Source organism: Thamnophis elegans, chromosome 7 (genome assembly GCF_009769535.1).
Source record: "Thamnophis elegans isolate rThaEle1 chromosome 7, rThaEle1.pri, whole genome shotgun sequence".
Classification (NCBI taxonomy): domain Eukaryota; kingdom Metazoa; phylum Chordata; class Lepidosauria; order Squamata; family Colubridae; genus Thamnophis; species Thamnophis elegans.
Window position 1 is genome coordinate 39934753 of NC_045547.1, and position 18480 is coordinate 39953232.

The 18480-nt window shown below is 39.5% G+C and overlaps 1 protein-coding gene across 1 annotated transcript in view; it reads left to right on the forward strand.

Annotated features, from left to right (window-relative positions):
• KITLG (KIT ligand) overlaps nt 1-18480 on the forward strand; it is a 52745-nt gene that overhangs the window by 14129 nt on the left and 20136 nt on the right. The window contains exon 2 of the mRNA XM_032221746.1: nt 18061-18165. Coding sequence (XP_032077637.1) covers nt 18061-18165 — 105 coding nt within the window. The remainder of the gene's footprint in view (nt 1-18060; nt 18166-18480) is intronic.

The window sequence follows — 18480 nt, forward strand, 5'->3', positions numbered from 1 at the left end:
ACTCCTCCCCAGGCCTTGCCACTGCTTCTCCCCCCACACACACCCCAAAACCAAAGAATAAAATCTCAATATCAAACTGGGATCACAAGTTGGTCCACTCTAAAGGCTCATTTTAGTTTTCCTAAATGACAGCAACACCAGGCCCAGGGGATGTTGAAGGGAACATGTATTATCTCACAGCACATGGACAGCTTCAGAAAAGTGATATTTCTAAGAACGTCTAAAATAATATAATGTAAACTGCGCACTTAAAAATACAGTGGTACCTTTGTAGTTAACTGCTTTGAAATTCATCAAATTTAGTACTCAACACATTTTGATGTGAAATTTTTGTCCCAGCCAATACTCAGCAGTTGTTGGGTACTCAATGCACAAGTTATAGCTTATCAGTGTTGGCGGACTTGTAACTCACTAAATTCTTCCTTATGGGAAAAAATGTTAGATACTTATTGTTTTTTGGTACTCATTATGCCTCCCAGAGCCAATTAACAATGAGTTTCCAGGTATCGCTGCATATATGGAAGATGGCTTTAGAAATGGGACATAGCCTATCTTATTAATTTGAAAGGGCACTTTTGAATTTCCTCTGTCTCTAACTGTGCAAAACTCATATCTTTATTTCAGAGGTTTTTCCATAATTGATAGGAATTGGAAAGAAAGCAGACTAAAACTAAAAATATAACCCACTGTCTCCGGATATTTCTATGAATGTGTCCTATTATTAATAAACCTGTTCCAAATCATGAATACAATAAATTTGCCTTTTCCTTTTTGTTATCATTCTCTTTCTCTACTATGGCACCATCCAGTGAAATAAACAAAGTTCATTTTATTGTATTTCCTTATATCATGGTATTAAATTAAATCTGGAATCCAGTGTGGTAAACAAGACCTGGCAGCCTGGGGATTATTTTTTCCTAACCATAATTCTTAGGGTTTTAATTTATTTTAAGTTCCAAGGAAGCAGATGGAAAAAGCAACTGAAGCTAAAATTATTTCTTATAGCTAAGAAAATTTGAGAAACACTGAAATAATTGACAGTACAAAAGAGAATACCCTTCAAAAAGCCTGGTGTTATTAAAGCATCTATAGTAGAGATCAGAGGTGGGATTCAATTTTTTTTACTACCGGTTCTGTGGATGTGGCTTGGTGGGTGTTGCATGACTGGGGGAAGTGGCAGGGGAAGGATACTGTAAAATCTCCATTCCCTCCCCACTCTAGGGGAAAGTTACTTCAAAATCCCCATTCCCTCCAGATCAGCTGGGACTGAGAGGCAGAGAATAGATGGGGGTGGGGCCAGTCAGGTTGTTTTTACTGATTCTCCAAACTACTCAATATTTCCACTACCGGTTCTCCAGAACTGGTCAGAGCCTGCTGAATACCACCTCTGGTAGAGATGCCCGTTATAGTCATGCATTCAACATGTCTTGGTGGCGCTTTTCTTGATTTTTTTATACTGCAACATACTTTTTCTATACTGATATACATGGGAACCAAGGAAAGTGCCAGCTTTTTGCAAGTCTTAAAAAAAAGATGGCTACTTTTAAGGATACTTTTTTTCCAAACACAGGCCACTTTGAAGTATAAAAGTTAGTTTCTCTGTGGCTTTATGTTTAGTAGCAATGATACGATGTAAAAATCTTAAAATACAGCACAGTCAACATATAGCACTCTGCTTACTCTGATATTACTTGCAGAACTAATTGTCTTATGACACATTGTGATAATCACTTTCATTCTTTCATTACATTTCTCCTCCTTTTGTGCTTAATTGTTTCCCATATTGCATAATAGTTCAACTTTTAGCAACGTCAACTACCAAGAACCTTGTTTTGGGCCATTTTATATAATAGGGAAGTAGTTTTGCTGCAGGTCCAAGTTACTTCCAGATAAGCCCAAGAGGCCCTTTTGATATGTACCACAATTGGAAATCGCCACAAACCAAAGAAAACATGGTTAAAGCTATTAGACACAAACATTCTCCAGTATATTTTCCTCATTATCATGATATTCTGCAACTATTGTTTCTGGACATTGGGGTTCCATGAATGCACATTGACTAAGTCCATGATGATCAGAAGCTTTTCTAGAAAAGGAGCCTGCAAAAAGAGTTAATTAAGTCAAGACTTGATGCTTTTCATGAGATTAAGATTAAGATTAAGATTTAGTTTATTTGTATGCCGCCCTTCTCCGGGAGGGACTCAGGGCGGCGAACAACTCAAAAGGGGAAAGAGGATACAAACACAATACACGTAATTAAAATACACAAGAGTCATACAGCCATACAAGTCGAGAGGGGAGGGGAACTCATCAACCCCAGGCCTGCCGGCACAGCCAGGTTTTGACGGCTTTCCGGAAGGCCTGGAGAGAGGTGAGGGTCCGAATCTCCGCGGGGAGTTCATTCCAAAGGGCCGGAGCTGCTACAGAGAAGGCCCTCCCCCGGGTGGTAGCCAGATGGCATTGGCTGGTAAACGGAACCCGGAGGAGGCCGACCATGTGCGATCTAATGGGTCTGTGGGAGGTAATTGGCAGCAGGCGGTCTCTCAAGTACCCAGGTCCAATACCATGAAGGGCTTTATAAGTTACGACTAGCACTTTGAAGCATATCCGGAGACCGATCGGTAGCCAGTCCAGCTCGCGGAGGATAGGTGTAATGTGGGTGTACCGAGGTGCACCCACAATCGCTCGTGCGGCTGCATTCTGGACGAGTTGTAGTCTCTGAATACTCTTCAAAGGCTGCCCCATGTAGAGCGCATTGCAGTAGTCCAGTCTTGAGGTCACGAGGGCGTGAGTGACTGTCGCGAGTGCCTCCCGGTTCAGGTAGGGGCGCAACTGGTGCACCAGGCGAATCTGGGCAAATGCCCCCCTGGTCACAGCCGACAGGTGATGTTCTAAGGTCAGCTGTGGGTCCAGGAGGACTCCCAAGTTGTGTGCCCTGTCTGAGGGGCATAAATTTTCACCCCCCAGCCTGAGTGATGGAATACTGGCCAAATTCTTGGGAGGGAAACACAACAGCCACTCGGTCTTGTGAGACGCTTATGGGAATTATTTCATAGTGAGAACAAAGTTATGTAAATGCCAACATTGTCTATGAACATTCCAAACATGATTCATAAATAAAGAAGCTGTACAGTCGTGTCATTGATTGTAATCTATATATGAAAAAGCTGTTGATAAGATAAGGGAGAGACAGCACACAAAAAGAAAACTATTTCTAGAAGAAAGAATACTTGTTAACTAGATCATTGGGCTTAATAAGAGGGCATCATACATTTTGACAGTAGATTAAACATGTGTTATAAAAGTCATAGAAAACATACATATGACCATAGCAAAATATGCATAGTAATATAATAACGTTTAGAATTGGAATACTGTATATACTCAAGTATAAGCCTAGTTTTTCAGCCCACTTTTTGGACTGAAAAAAGCCGACTCGGCTTATACTCGAGTCAGTGAAAAATTTGCCCGAAATGGAGGAGAAAAAGGGGCGGGGCCATGCCGCTGGGTGAGGCTCGTGAATGGCCCGGCGCCCCTGTGAGTTTCCCCTCCCTCTGTGTCAGTTTGCCGCGCAGCGCGCACCGCACCATCCCCCCTCCTCACGTTCTAATGTAATGCAGGGCTGTCTTATGATTCCCCTTCCTCCCCCTCCTGCCGCTCTGCAACGATGTCCCACCTCCTCCTTGTTATGGCAAGCAGCCACATAGCTATGTCCCACCTCCTCTGGTACAGTGATCCAATGATAGGAATCACTGTGCCGTGTGTCATAGGAGGCGGGACATCGCTCCCGCGGCTGCACGGGACATCATCATCACAGCGGGACATCAGCATCATGAGGTGAGTGAAGTATTTCATTGAATACACCGCTAGTTTACTGTTTTTCTTTGAAATAAATATTCAAAAACATTATTGGTATCTATTTTTATTTTTGAAATTTACCGGTAGCTGCTGCATTTCCCACCCTAGGCTTATACTCGAGTCAATAACTTTTCCAGTTTTTTTGTGGTAAAATTAGGTGCCTCGGCTTATATTCGGGTCGGCCTATACTCGAGTATATACGGTACCATACTGCCTACTAAAAATTGGGACTTTTTATACATTTTTCATACCTGCAATTTTTCCAAACTATAAATTAACACATCTAATTTTATATGAAAGGTTAATCATAAATAGCTTTTAGGGAACATCCCACTTCTTGATAGATTGTGGAGCGGGGGAAACCCCAATCACAATTGGTTGGTTTGGCAATAGTCTGCACTGTGGACTACAGTTTTGAAATTTTGGTGACTAAATTCATTCCGGATGTTAAACAAAAAACAAATTGAAAACTTTTTTCTTCACACAATATGTGAGCCCAGATGCACAGTACATTAAGCAAAGCTTCTAAACCTACTTCAATGGAAATTCCCACACAGAACAAGATAAGTAATCCAGGTGGAATGGCTGAGCAGATTGCATACTCTCTCCTTATTAATTGATCATTTATTGAGGACAGGATCACATGATATCATTCTCTACCAATGTGCTGTTTACTGGGAAGGTTATTCATCTTTTTCTGCTATGCATCAGAAGTATGTTTTTGCCTTGGATTGTGCTTCATTTCACTATAGGTAACACTGTTTGGTTATTATGAAGGATGGTTGCTTTCATTTATTAAGTTTATTGATGGATCGATAAAAATATGTACATGTCCTTAAAAAAAAGAACAAAAATGATCCAGGAGAGATAATTAAGCAGGGAAATCTATCCAGCAAGGCTTTGGTAATTGTGGTGCAAAAAAAAAAAAAATCACTGTAGCAGGTTGAAATCCGGAAAAGGATTTCTTTTAAAGCTATTTTCCAGCCAGTTTACACATAGGAGACAGGCTGCTGAAAGTTGCCATGTGGAAATGTCTGTAATTAAAGATAAGAAAAGGCTGCTTTTATGGGAAAAGAAAGTAAATAATGGCTTGATCCATGATTTTCTCTTGCCTGTGAGGAGTTATGGAGGGATTTTGATAATTGGACCTGTAATAATTGGGAATCTGCTGGACATCTGGTCAGCATTGACATGAGAGGGAAGTGAACATTGCTTATGCTTGCAAACATTGCTGAGTATTGTATTACTAGAAGCTGAAGTATTCTTTACTGGTGAGCAAAAAAAAAGTATTTTGATAGAGGAATAACAGTTTCCACTGGAGAGGTATGGAATGGAAAGGGAATAAATAGTTTTATCTAAAAATAATATTTTTTTTACATGTGGATTGGGGAAGTGGGAGATTTTGTATTGTGTATATCCTGTGGCAGTCTTACATAATGCATATACATGCAAAGGTTAGTGTATGTACTGTATAATACTGTGATGGTGAATCTATGGTACATGTACCGGAAATGGCACACAGAGCCATCTGTCCGGGCACACAAGCCATTGCTCTTCTAGGTTCTGGTGCGCCAGCCAGCTGGGAGTGCCAGAAACTGGAAGAGCAGCCTCCCAGTGTACATGCACGTGCTGGGTGGCTGTTCTTCTGGTTTTCAGTGCGCGCATGCACACCAGTCACCTGTCTTCCGGTTTCTGGACCAGTTGGCCAGTGTGCATGTGCATGCCGGAAACTGGAAGATCATCTTCCCAGCGTGCACATGTGCACCGGGCGGCTGCTCTTCTGGTTTCTAGCACCTGCATGCACACCGGCCAGTTGGTTTTCTAGTTTCTGGCACGCATGTGTGGGCAATGACCAGCTGGTTCACCAATACTGATATAATAGGTGTGAAAAGCAATATGTTGGCAATGCACCTAGCCTGTTCTACACTGAGGCTTCTATTTCCTTTATATTACAAATGACTTTCATTATGACACTATTTCCTCCTGTATGTTCAAAATGTGAACAACATGAGAATCAAGAAATATAGATTGAGTATTTTGTTTTGTTCTTTATTAGTATGTGAAATTTAAGTGTTTTTCTTCTTTAACTGTAACCTTTAGTTTTTTTCTGGTATCTAACCTATCTTATCATTTTTTTAAAGACTTCAAAACAACAGTATCTCCCACAGGAATGGTTCTTATAAATAATTTAAAAATATTATTTCGAATCCATCTGTACCATTAGCCCATTTGTAACTTTCCAAAATCAACTTTTTAATATCCACTTTTTGCTGTTTATTCCAAAAGAAGATTCTTTAAATTCATCAAACTGCTATTTAAAACTTCTTTAAAAATTAAAGGAAATTTACCAAGAGTAGTAAAACCTGTCTTTCAAAATAGCTGAAAAGCAACTAATAAGCAATTTCCAAAGGTGATTAGAAAAAGAAGGAGGCAAATCCTATATCCACAAAGGTGCCAACCAGAGTTTGAGCAAAGATGGTATTGCCTGGTCCCCAAATCTCTAAACCTGTTGGAGACTGTTATTTCATCCTCACCTTGTGAGAAGCATATAGTGGGAGCACTTGTGGATGAGCTGTGGTAATACAATGGTTAGAATGCAATATTGAAGGCTAATTCTACTGACTGCCAGGAGTTTGATCCTGGCCAGCTCAAGGTTGATTCAACCGTCTAAGGTTGGTAAAATGAGGACTCAGATTGTTGGGGGCAATATGCTGATATGCTTATATCTGTAAACCAGTTAGAGAGGGCTGCGAAGCACTATGAAGTGGTATATAAGTCTAACTGCTATTGCTATCCCAAATCTCCCTGTTGAGAGAAGAATTCTAAACAGCTGATCCACCTACGGCTCTTTGTTCCACTGTGGTCGTGAGAGCAGAGTCATCTTCAATTCACCAATTCTTCCTTGAAAGTCCACCATTTTTATTTTCAAAGAAACAAAACAAAACAAAGGTTTTAAGTACCGAAGCATTCTTACAAATAAAAATGGTGATGAAAACTTGCACTTTGCCTTGTAGCATTCAAACTTCCTTTTTGTATAATAAAAACATTTTTAAATATTAAAAAATCAGGTAGAACAAAAACCCTTATTGTTTCCACAGAAAGTGTCTCTATACATTTTAATACTTATAGGGTTAGGTTTGGGATCCAGACCCTATACTATCTTTGTGTCACGTTAACATTCTGCTGATAAAGAGTCTGCGAGACAAGGTTGAGATTGTACAGGATTGATATTAATATAGTTTCCTCACATGGACTGTTATAGACTGTTCACTAGAACAAAATTCTCACATATTACTGGGTTTTTTTTTGTTGGCATATAATCCCATATAGATGTCTCCAAAACCTTTGCCCAGAGACTCCAAGCCATTTCTTCTTCAAGTGGTGATAAATCATTCTACAGAATGGTTGTGCATCTATATTATAATTTAAAGTGATATTAGTGTGGGAGAGCTGTTGTGGTCCAGCAGGAGCCGTTGGAGCTGCCACCAGACAGGTCAGTGAGTGGTGCTGTGCCTAACTGGAGAGGGGGGTTGCCGAGTGGTTGCTCTCTTGCGAGCGGGCTCCCGAAGAGCCGAGCACAGCCTCAGGGTCGAATAGCTGTGTTGCACTGTTGCAGCAGCCAAGCAGTTGCCCAGCAAACCCCCTTTCCAACCGGGCACAGTGCCCTTCACTGATCTAGGGGTATCACCAAGCCGCATGAATGGCTGTTTGCCACCCTCTGGCTCCCGCTGCTTGGCGCCTTCAGAATGTCCCTAGGTCAGTGAATGGGGCTCTGCATGGCTGGAGAGAGGGGTCGCGCAAGCAGCTTTTCTGCTCCCTGCTCATGTGACTCCCAGGTTCATGATGCCCTTGCCTAACTCTCCTTGCAGAGCCAGGACATCTCCACTGCTGCCACCGCTGCTGCCCACCACTGACGCATGGCTTTTTATGCATCTTCCAAAGCAAGGAGATAGGATGCAGAGTCTTCCAGAAGTTGCCACTCTGGGAGTACGCTCTGTCAGCAGCCAGCCCACAACCATAGAGCAAACTCCCGGAGCGGCTGCTGCTGGAAGACTCAGCTGTGGATCTCTGGAGTTTGGAAGCCGGAGAATAGGTTATGCTCAGAGCGCCATGGCGGCAGCAGCGCCCTGGTCCTGCAGGGAGAGCTGGGCCAGGGCATGGTGAGGCTGGGAGGCACATGAGCTGGGGGCAGACAGGCACTCGCGCAACCTCCCTTTCCAGCCGGGCAGAGAGCCATGCACTGACCTAAGGGTATTCTGAATGTGCCAAGCCACAGGAGCTGGGGGGAGGGTAGAGCACCACGCGGCTTAGTGCCTTTGGGATATCACTGGGTTGATGAGTGGCGCTCTGCCTGGCTGGAAAGGGGGATTGCTGTGTGGCTGCTCGTGAGCATGGTCACCTCATGGCTGGTATGTTGCACTGCTGCGACAGTGCAACACAGCCATTTGCCCCTGAGGCTGTGCCTGGCTCTTCGGGTGCCTGCTCGCAAGAGAGCAACCACCCAGCAACCCCAAAACAATATGCCCCCCCCCCCGATCATAAGGCCCAATCAATATTTTGAGGGTTCAAAAGAAAATAAGATCCTGTCTTATTTTCGGGAAAATGGTATATGCAAATTCTTTAATCCACAACTTGGTTGTGTCATCAGACATTTAAAAAGGAAAAGTAACTTTTATTATCTTTGCAGTTCCCAGGTGAAGTGAGTAGAGCTGACAGGTTTCTGTGTAACAGGAAGAAGCTGGGCATCATAATGTCCCCTTGTAAGCTTGAACCTTTCATCCTGATATCACACTTGTTATTGTATTTTCAGGGAGTCCTAGAACATCCCTTCTAGGTAAATGTTTCAGGGGAGAAAGAAGTTCTCCTTTTCAATAAGTACAGGTGAAACTCAAAAAATTAGAATATTGTGCAAAAGTTCATTTATTTCAGTAATGAAACTTAAAAGGTGAAACTAATATATGAGATAGACTCATTACATGGAAAGCAAAATAGTTAAAGCCACGATTTATCATAATTGTGTTGCTTATTGCTTACAGCTCATGAAAATCCCAAATCCACAATCTCAGAAAATTAGAATATTGTGAAAAGGTGCAATATTCTAGGCTCAAAGTGTCACACTCTAATCAGCTAATTAAGTCATAACACCTGCAAAGGGTTCCTGGGCCTTTAAATGGTCTCTCAGTCTGGTTCAGTAGGAATCACAATCCTGGGAAAGACTGCTGACCTGACAGTTGTGCAGAAAACCAACAACGTCAGAAGCGTCTTAACTGGGCTAAAGAAAAACAGACCTGGTCTGATGCTCAGTGGTCCAAAGCTCTCTTTTTTTTGATGAGAGCAACTTTTCCATCTCATTTGGAAACCAAGGACCCAGAGTATGGAGGAAGAATGGAGAGGCCCACACTGCAAGATGCTTGAAGTCCAGTGTGAAGTTTCCATAGTCTGTGTTGATTTGGGGAGCCATGTCATCTGCTGGTGTTGGTCCACTGTGCTTCATTAAGTCCAGGGTCAATGCAGCCATCTACCAGGAGATTTTGTAGCACTTCATGCTTCCTTCCGCAGACGAGCTTTATGGGGATGCTGACTTCATTTTCCAGCAAGACTTGGCACCTGCCCACACTGCCAAAAGCACCAAAACCTGGTTCAATGACCGTGGGATTACTGTGCTTCATTGGCCAGTAAACTCGCCTGACCTGAACCCCATAGAGAATCTATGGGGCATTGCCAAGAGAAAGATGAGAGACATGAGACTGAACAATGCAGAAGAGCTGAAGGCTGCTATTGAAGCATCCTGGTCTTCTATAACACCTCAGCAGTGCCACACGCTGATAGCTTCCATGCCATGTTGCATTGGGGCAGTAATTGCTCAAAAGGGGTCGAAATCAAGTACTGAGTACATATGCATGCTTATACTTTTCAGAGGTTCAATATTGTTCTCTGTGCAATCCTTGTTTTATTGATTGCATGTAATATTCAAATTTTTTGAGATTGTGGATTTGGGGTTTTCATGCCCTGTAAGCCATAATCATCACAATTATGACAAGTCAGGGCTTGAACTATCTTGCTTTGCATGTAATGAGTCTATCTCATATATTAGTTTAACCTTTTAAGTTGCATTACTGAAATAAATGAACTTTTGCATGATATTCTAATTTTTTGAGTTTCGCCTGTATAATTCATCTCCAATTGCAAAGATCTCAGAAAAAGAAGTTTTCATCTTTACATTATCACCCAATTCATGCTTCTGTTAATCCACTTCCACAATTAGGTCTGCAAGATTACATGGTTTATATCATAATGTTGCTAAAGTTAAGCAGTCCAGAAATATTTTACCCCAAGCATAAAGGAAAGGAGAATGATGAAATGTATGTAATTTGAAAGCTTAAGTACTGTATATGAAAAGGTAACTAATTATTTTATGTATTTATTGATAATATTTCTTCACCCATTTGCAGTTCTCCATTGTTAGATTTTGGACTAGGAATCTAAATTATTTTATGAGAAAAGACCAAATAACTTTAACCACAGAGAAAAGGATTGACAACCAAAGAATAAAAAAAGATATAACAATCTTCCCGCAGGTAGGGACAGAAGGGTATGAATACTTAATTGACCACCCTCTCTCTTGCACAAGAATATTTAGAAGCTTATATTGTTGTGACCAGAAGATTTCTAGTGAGACAGGAAAGAATCATAACAGCTTTACTTTATAGTTCTTAGAGGCACAAAATAATTGCCAACATTACTCATTAAATAGATAAAAGTTGTTGTAATTTATGGACTATTGACTCAGTCAAGTTTCTAGGATGACATCAAATATTAATTATAACTTGAATCTGCCAAAATTCTTTCTTTGATAACCTAGGTAAGTAATGGGTGGCATACATGCATATTCAGTGTAAAATTATACGATTATTATGACTTGTTGTGCAGTCAGCCAGATGTTTATACTGGATTTGGCATTTTTATCCATCTATCAAGTCTTTCCCAAGAATCTGGGTTAGGCAGATGTTGTTTCATAAAGTAGAATGTAAACTGTGTTGCCACTGTTTGCAATTTTCTGTTGATAAAGTTGACAATGCCATTGGTGTTCAAGTGATGCTCCAGAGGTTTTGGAATTGCACTTAAGGCATCTATTACTATTGGTACTACCTCTGCTTTCTTTTGCCGCAATTGTTCTATTTGCAAGTCTTTGTATTTTGTGATTTTGTCCAGTTGTTTCTCTTTTCTTTGGCTGCCTCCTCAGGTACTGTAACTTCCAGCCTTTTTTGTCTTTCTTATTAATAATAACTAGTTTGGGGTTTTGTTCAGCAAATGCTTGTCTGTGAATTCTAAAGTATCAGAGCATTTTTAGCAGAACTAAAAGTCCTGAATAGGAAGACCAGGAAAATAATAATAATGAATCATGCCCTTTGCATCCTAGATATTCAGTTATAACTGCACTTGTGCTGTACATAAGTTGGTTTGTTTCTGGAAATGAGCTGGTACTTACACTTGATATTACAGTATTGGCATTTTTTAATGTTTGTGCTAGCCATTTTTTGGAACAAGCTTCAATACAGGCAATTTTATTCTGTTATTTTTGTGCTGTTCTAAATGCTCCATGACTCTTCCTCTTTAGATGGAGAGTTTTGTTCTTTCTGAGGCAGAGGAAAAAGTATCTGTTTCCAAATGAAAACAATTATATAGCTGTGCTGACTTCCCCTGCTGTCAAATCCCCTTGGTTTACCTCTACAGTCCTAGTTGCTTCTGACAAGGCTTTGATTTCTTTGCCCTGGTAGATGTTTGGAATTCTTCAAATTCTGATTCTGTGAATACTTTATTTTTTATTGTAAATCACAATTTATTTGCTAGCTTCTGTTCTGTTATTTCTGATTCTGGATATTGTTTTTCCAAGAATTGGTGCATTTCATTTCAAATATCCTTCTGTTGTTGGACTTGATTCATAATAACAGAATATTATTTCTTTTGGTTTTATCTCCATATATTTGTGATAGGCAAACCCTTTTTTTTCCAATAGTTCTGCAGCTGTTGGTCTGGTTGCTCAGCCAACAGTTCTAGATCTTGTAGCCCATTTTTCACCAGATGTCCAGGAACTCTAACACCTATCATGGTTCTTGTTGACCCAGTTGACGATGGACCTGGTACAAGGTTCTGAAATAAAATCTTTCTTAGCTGTACTTGGAGATACATACATTACACACACACACACACACACACAAACACACATGTATGTATGTATGTATGTATGTATGTATGTATGTATGTATGTAATTCAATGTGGCAAATGAGAAGGATCACAAATGACAATTTGCAGATGAAAAGTCCTATCCTTGGCATCTCCAAGCACAGCTAAGAAAGATTTTTATTTGAAATCTTAGATCATCATCAATAGTCATTGTCACTGAAGATGAATTGAGCTAGAAAAACAACTGATTTGATTTCAGCATGAGAGCTCATTTCTGAATTCCCTTCTCTCCAAATCCGTTAAAATGATCTTTTCCTTCCTTTTGATATGAGTGATTTATTCTTTACCTGAACTTTCTTGGGCATTACCATATTAAAACCAACCACAAGGCCTAAAAGCATTGGAGCTTTCTAAAGAATGACATATTAACCAGAAGTAAAATGTACCTTCCCCCTCCCCTCCCCTCCCCCCAAAATAGGAATATCAGAAAAACAAGTCTTAAATAGAACGTGGATCTGGTTATGAAATCTGCATTTTAGTTGCAGTTATTTTTGTTCTTCTAAAGAGATATTTTTTTGTTTTTTCTTAGTTTAATATGTCCTATAGATCTGAATAAATAACTATAATATTGGAATATTATTGTGTTAATGGCAAGAAGTGGGGATTAAGGAAAATATCCTTAGAGAATATTTCAATAAGAACTTTAGATCAGTTTCTCCTACAAAGATCTATTGCAGTAATCTGGAATTTGAACCCTAACTAGATGCATGTTAGGGTTCTTCTGAGATTCTCACATTCCTAAAGTGACCAGATTTTAAGATGGGTAAAGCGGGGCACCATTGATGGGGGGGGCTCGGAGCACCTGAGCTGTTAAAAAAAAGCCTTCCCCCGATTGCTTTGCCCCAACGCCCCCCAACCCTTTCAAAAGCCACTCCCATCGCCAGCCTCTCCCAACCAGATCCCCGCCTGCCTCCCCTTGGCTCACCTGGACAAGGTTGCTGATGGCGGCTTGCACGGCATGGCTGCAGGAGAGCGGCGCCCATGAGAAGCGGGAAAAAAAACTTCCAATGGCTGGGATCGAGCCTCCTCCTTGCGGCGCTGCCACTGCCGGAAAGCCTTCCCTGCCCGAGGCCGCCAGGCGGCTGTCGCAAAAACGTTGCACGTTGGCGCGCGCACATGCAGGAGGGGGAGGGAGCCTTGCCCCTTGTCGGGCGCTTCAAGCGAGCTGAGCGGAGAGAGGTAAACCACTGCCCTCTAAAGGCCACATCAGGAATGACACTTCAGAGAAATAAAAACTTTTTTTTTAAGAGTGTCCTTTTTAAAATTGATGATTTGGCGTCTTTTCTTTCTTTTGGAAAATCGGGACTTTTTGAACACGCTGCGGGACATGGGAAAAATTTTGAAAAAATCATGACTGTCCCGCCAAAAGCGGGACATCTGGTCACCTTACACATTCCATGTCCTAATAAAATATTTACTTCTTTGGATCTTTTCTGCATGCACAGCTGGAAGAAATGCTATTTCTGTCACTATTGACACTATTTAAATGCATAGTACTAAAAACAATACTCTCAGGCAAAACACTACTTCACTACTATTTGTAAAACTTTACAAATTCTAAAATTTGTAATTATAATTTATCATTGGGGCATTTTCTTAGTTTTAAGGAGAGAGGAAATAAGAGAGGAATTATGTTGGAGACAAAGTGATATATCTATATATCTATATTTATAACTAAATCTATATATCTGTAACATCTCTGTATCTATTCACCAAATAGTAATAACAACATCTGTTGTTTATCGATGATATCAGTATAACTCACTAGAATTGCCATGATAATAATGATATTGAAACAGTTGCTAGTTTAAACTGCTTTAGCTATGTAATCTGTTCCAACATTTATGTTGGAAGAATAATACTACAGTAAAAACAACAGTTTCTTCTTAATTTCACACATACTTATTGAAAACATATTCCAAACTATTAGCAGTGTAAAAATTGGCATAGTTTCTTGGCAACTGCAGAAGCAAAGAACTTTTAACTAGATTAAATTTACTGAAGACATCTTGTGTTTTCTTTTCTGATATATCAGTTATCATTCAGAAATGAGTGTTTCTTTCAACACACTATTTTTATGAGTTCACTTAAATTACACCAAGGATGCTTAGGACTGCCACAGAGCAGGGCTGTATTGAACTATATTTGATCCCCCTCCCCCTCTGCTCTTCTGCTCCACAGTGCATTGGGTGTTTTTCATTTAATGTCACACCCAGGGCAAAAGTCATTTTCTGTGTATGCAAGTGTTTCCTGATATTTCTATGAAGCTTATTCCTATGAAGCTATTTGCCTAACAAATACAATATATTGCGTGCAGGATTCACAGACTTGATAACAGCAATCTAGAATAATTTTTTAATTTTTTTTTAAACTACAGCAACGATTGCAGCTAAATTAAGTTGCTTCTCCTTCTCCCTTCTTATGTTCCTATAAGTAGAGGAAAGGAGATTATACTTCAATAGCAAAATGCATACTTTACATACAAAAGACCTCAATTCAATCCCTTACCTTTCTAATAAAATACATTCGAGAAAATTATTATGCAGCAAACTTAAATAATTATTGCCAGTTAAATATACTGGTGGTAGCTCCATATATAAAATTAGAGATAGATTGGGGTTCAAATAGATCCGAACCATATAAGTTTGATCTATGAACCTCACTATCCAAATCATTGTATCTGATATTAGACTGATAAGATGACCATTTTGTCTTTTTGTATAGCAGAAAAGGATTATTTTGATGAAGAAAATTTTGCAGAAAAAAAATGTGTTAAATATTATCTTCTCCAGATAGGTGTTTTTTTTTTAACTTGTTTTATACTGGTGATCCACTGAAAGTCATATTCATTACCTGAGCAAATTTGATGATTCTCTAAACCAGGGCCGTCAAACTCCTGGCCCATGGGCTGGATGCATCACCTGCTGCCCACGCCCAGTTTAGCGAAGGGGGAAAAAAGTCCCGATACTTCACGTGACTCCAACATAACAACATGAGTTTGACAACCCTTGCTCTAAAGCAGTGTTTCTCAACCTTGGCAACTTGAAAATGTCCGGACTTCAATTCCCAGAATGCCCCAGCCAGCATTCACTGGCTGGGCAATTCTGGGAGTTGAAGTCCAGACATCTTCAAGTTGCCAAGGTTGAGAAACACTGCTCTAAATGGTATTTCATTCAGTAGTTTTATTTTGTTTACATTTTGAAGGGAACAAACTTTATCTGTACTATCGGGTTCTAATTTGCTGATTAGAAAGCAGTTCTCTCCCAAAATTGCAAAACTGTCCTGGATGGCAAAAAGTACCAGCATGGGCATAAGAATAATTTGTTTAAGAGCACGTATGTTGCAGATAAAAGCATCACTTACCTCTTCAAAATCTTGGTCCATCTTATACACTGGTGCGTCTTATAGTCCGAAAAATACAGTAAGAGATTTTCATGAATATAGCTTCACGTGGGTTGTACATTGCAGACAGAATCCCTGATAATGCAGAGGTGTTTCTCATGAATTCTCCATAGGATACATCTAAAACTGTTCTCCATAGAGCAGGGCTGACAAACGGGCCAGATGTGTCACACACTGGACACTCCCATGCCCAGTTTAGCTAAAGGGAAAAAAGGCACAAAAGGTAATGTGATGATGCCTTGAGGACACAAGTTTGACATCCCTGTATCAGGGCGGGTTCTTGTACTGGTTGGTACCGGTTCACTTTGTGCGTGGTTTACTTCTCTTGCCTCAGTTTCTGCCCACCTAGCAGTTCAAAAGCATGTTATATGTGAGTTGATAAATAGGTACCATTTTGGTGGAAAGATGAGCTGGTGCTTCATGCAGATGGTCAGAATCCTACCAGTACTTGACCTTGCTGATTGTGATGCCCATTTGTGAGGCAGCTTCATTGGTGGGAGAAGGCCCTGGAAAATGCTGCAGGTGTATGTTGGAAACCAAATAGGGTTAGCAGCCAAACCAGTCTCCTGGCTAATGTAATATCATCATATGGAAAATAAATAAAAATCACATAAAAACAGTTACAGGAGACTTTTCAGGCACAGTAAACTTGAGAAGTACGTCCTGATTTTCTTTACTTTTATTAAAGTTATTAATTTGCCTAGATATTTTAACATATCAAAATCTAGTTATAAATCTAGTCATAAAAGTATTCCATGATAAGCTTTGATTATACTCCCCCCCCTCTGTCTCAGTTCCACTCTTGACATATTGCATATGCACATTATTCTGCAGAGATTTAAACTGAGTCCCCAATCTAGTACTACGTTAGGCATTTTATGACAGGAAGTCAAGAATGGAAAACTGTTATTCAAAAATCATTTTAATGTCTTAATTTGACTAATGTTTGTGTTTAGTAGCTAATTCCACAAGCAATTATTCCAGGAAGTGGACTATAGCTAGGTATTTAATCAAGTTGGCTGGTGGAATCAACAGTCATAATCACTGTAGTTAAAACTAACAAGGGTGTGCATACGGGCCCTCTGCTTAGGGCCCATAAACAAGTCTGTCTCTTGGTATTAAATTTCAACAGAATGGGGTTTATTTTTAAAAAAATATGTGTATGTGACTTAGACAAAATTTAAACAATAAATAGATGCTTTATGTATTTGGTTTTTTTTCTATAGCCTACTCAGAAAAAGCTTAAGGTGTTCATTTTGCCCCAAAATACCTTCCATGAAAAAAATCTAGTTATTACAGATTACCGTGTATATGTTCTAGCTCCTACCATTTATGAATAAATAATCCTGTATTATATTATGAATTGATAAACCTCCCTAGTCCATTTCCAATATAGAATAGTAATTATGTAAGCATAAATAGTAACCATGTATGTGGTGAATTAACATAATATAGATTTTTAGGTATCTATTCCTTTTGTTGAGGGGACATGGGGGCTCAGTGGCTAAGATGCTGAGCTTGTCGATCTGAAAGTCGGCAGTTCAGTGGTTGAAATCCCTAGTGCCGCGTAACGGTATGAGCTCCCATTACTTGTCTCAACTTCTGCCAACCTAGCAGTTCGAAAGCATGTAAAAATGCAAGTAGAAAAATAGGAACCACCTTTGGTGGGAAGGTAACAGTGTTCCGTGCACCTGTGGTATTTAGTCATGCTGGCCCCATGACCATGGAGACATCTTTGGACAGGGCTGGCTCTTCGGCTTTGAAACGTAGATGAGCACCGCCCCCTAGAGTTGGGAATGAGTAGTATAGATGTGCGAGGGGAATCTTTACCTTTACCTTATTCCTATTGTCATCATAATGTAAGCAGTGCAAACACTTTATAGTTCTGACAAACATTTTATGTGAGTATTATTACAAAAAATGAAAAGAATCTAGTTATTATTTCTATTTTTTTCACCAGCTGATTTTTGGATGTATTATCTTCACTTTTTTCCCCTAAGTATGCAATTTGTTTTTTGAGATAAGGCAGTCAAAATTATAGGTATTATTCCAATTTCAACCTTACCACAGGCTTCTGTGCAGGCACTGAATGAAGTACGGTCACTTAGTCACTTCCTGATAATTCCCTGCTTGGAATTTGCGTTTAATTTCAGCCATAGCACAAAAAATCAAGGCATGTTTTAAACCAGTCTTTCCCAATTCATCATGGTCAGTATCTATGTAAAATAAGATTTTTTCCTTCAAAGTAAAAAAAAAACACATATTTTTCTGCTTTTTTTCCTGAGGTGATGACAATGTTGATAGATTAAAGTTTTAAAGATACCACTTTTAAAGTTACCACATTTGCTTCAGAAGTTTGTTTTGGTTTCTGAAATTATTGTCATCTAAGTCCACATGTTACTTAACACTTGTGTCAAGTTTTATAACTTAAGAAAATTGTTTTATTTACAGAGCCAAAAAAACCCAACACCCTATCTCTGAAGTGTATTTATATGTTGTTATTATGTAATTTGTCTTTACTATAGTTACCAGTTACACTCTCTCTCTTTTCACAGACTTGGATTATCACTTGCTTTTATCTTCAATTGCTCCTACTTTATCCTCTTATTAAAGCCTGTGGGAATCCAGTGACAGATGATGTAAATGAAATTGCAGTGCTGGTAAGTGGTTTCTTTCCAAATTTCTCGCTAAACACTGTTCTGCGTGAGATGAAAGGTGATATGCTTGGCAGAAACATGAAAACTCTTTTTGGCTTGTCTTAATTATTAATTTTAGTTCATTTTTAGCATGTAAGAAAATCTAATAAAGTTATTTTATTTTATTTTATTTTTAAATGGAGAGAGAACCCTGCAAATCTTTACAAAATACATGAGTCTGTTTCAAGCCATAAAATAACTATGTTGTTTCCCAAGGACCCTTTTTTCATCTGTCTGTAAATTTTCCTCTTAAGTATGTGGTAGGTCCATTACTAAACT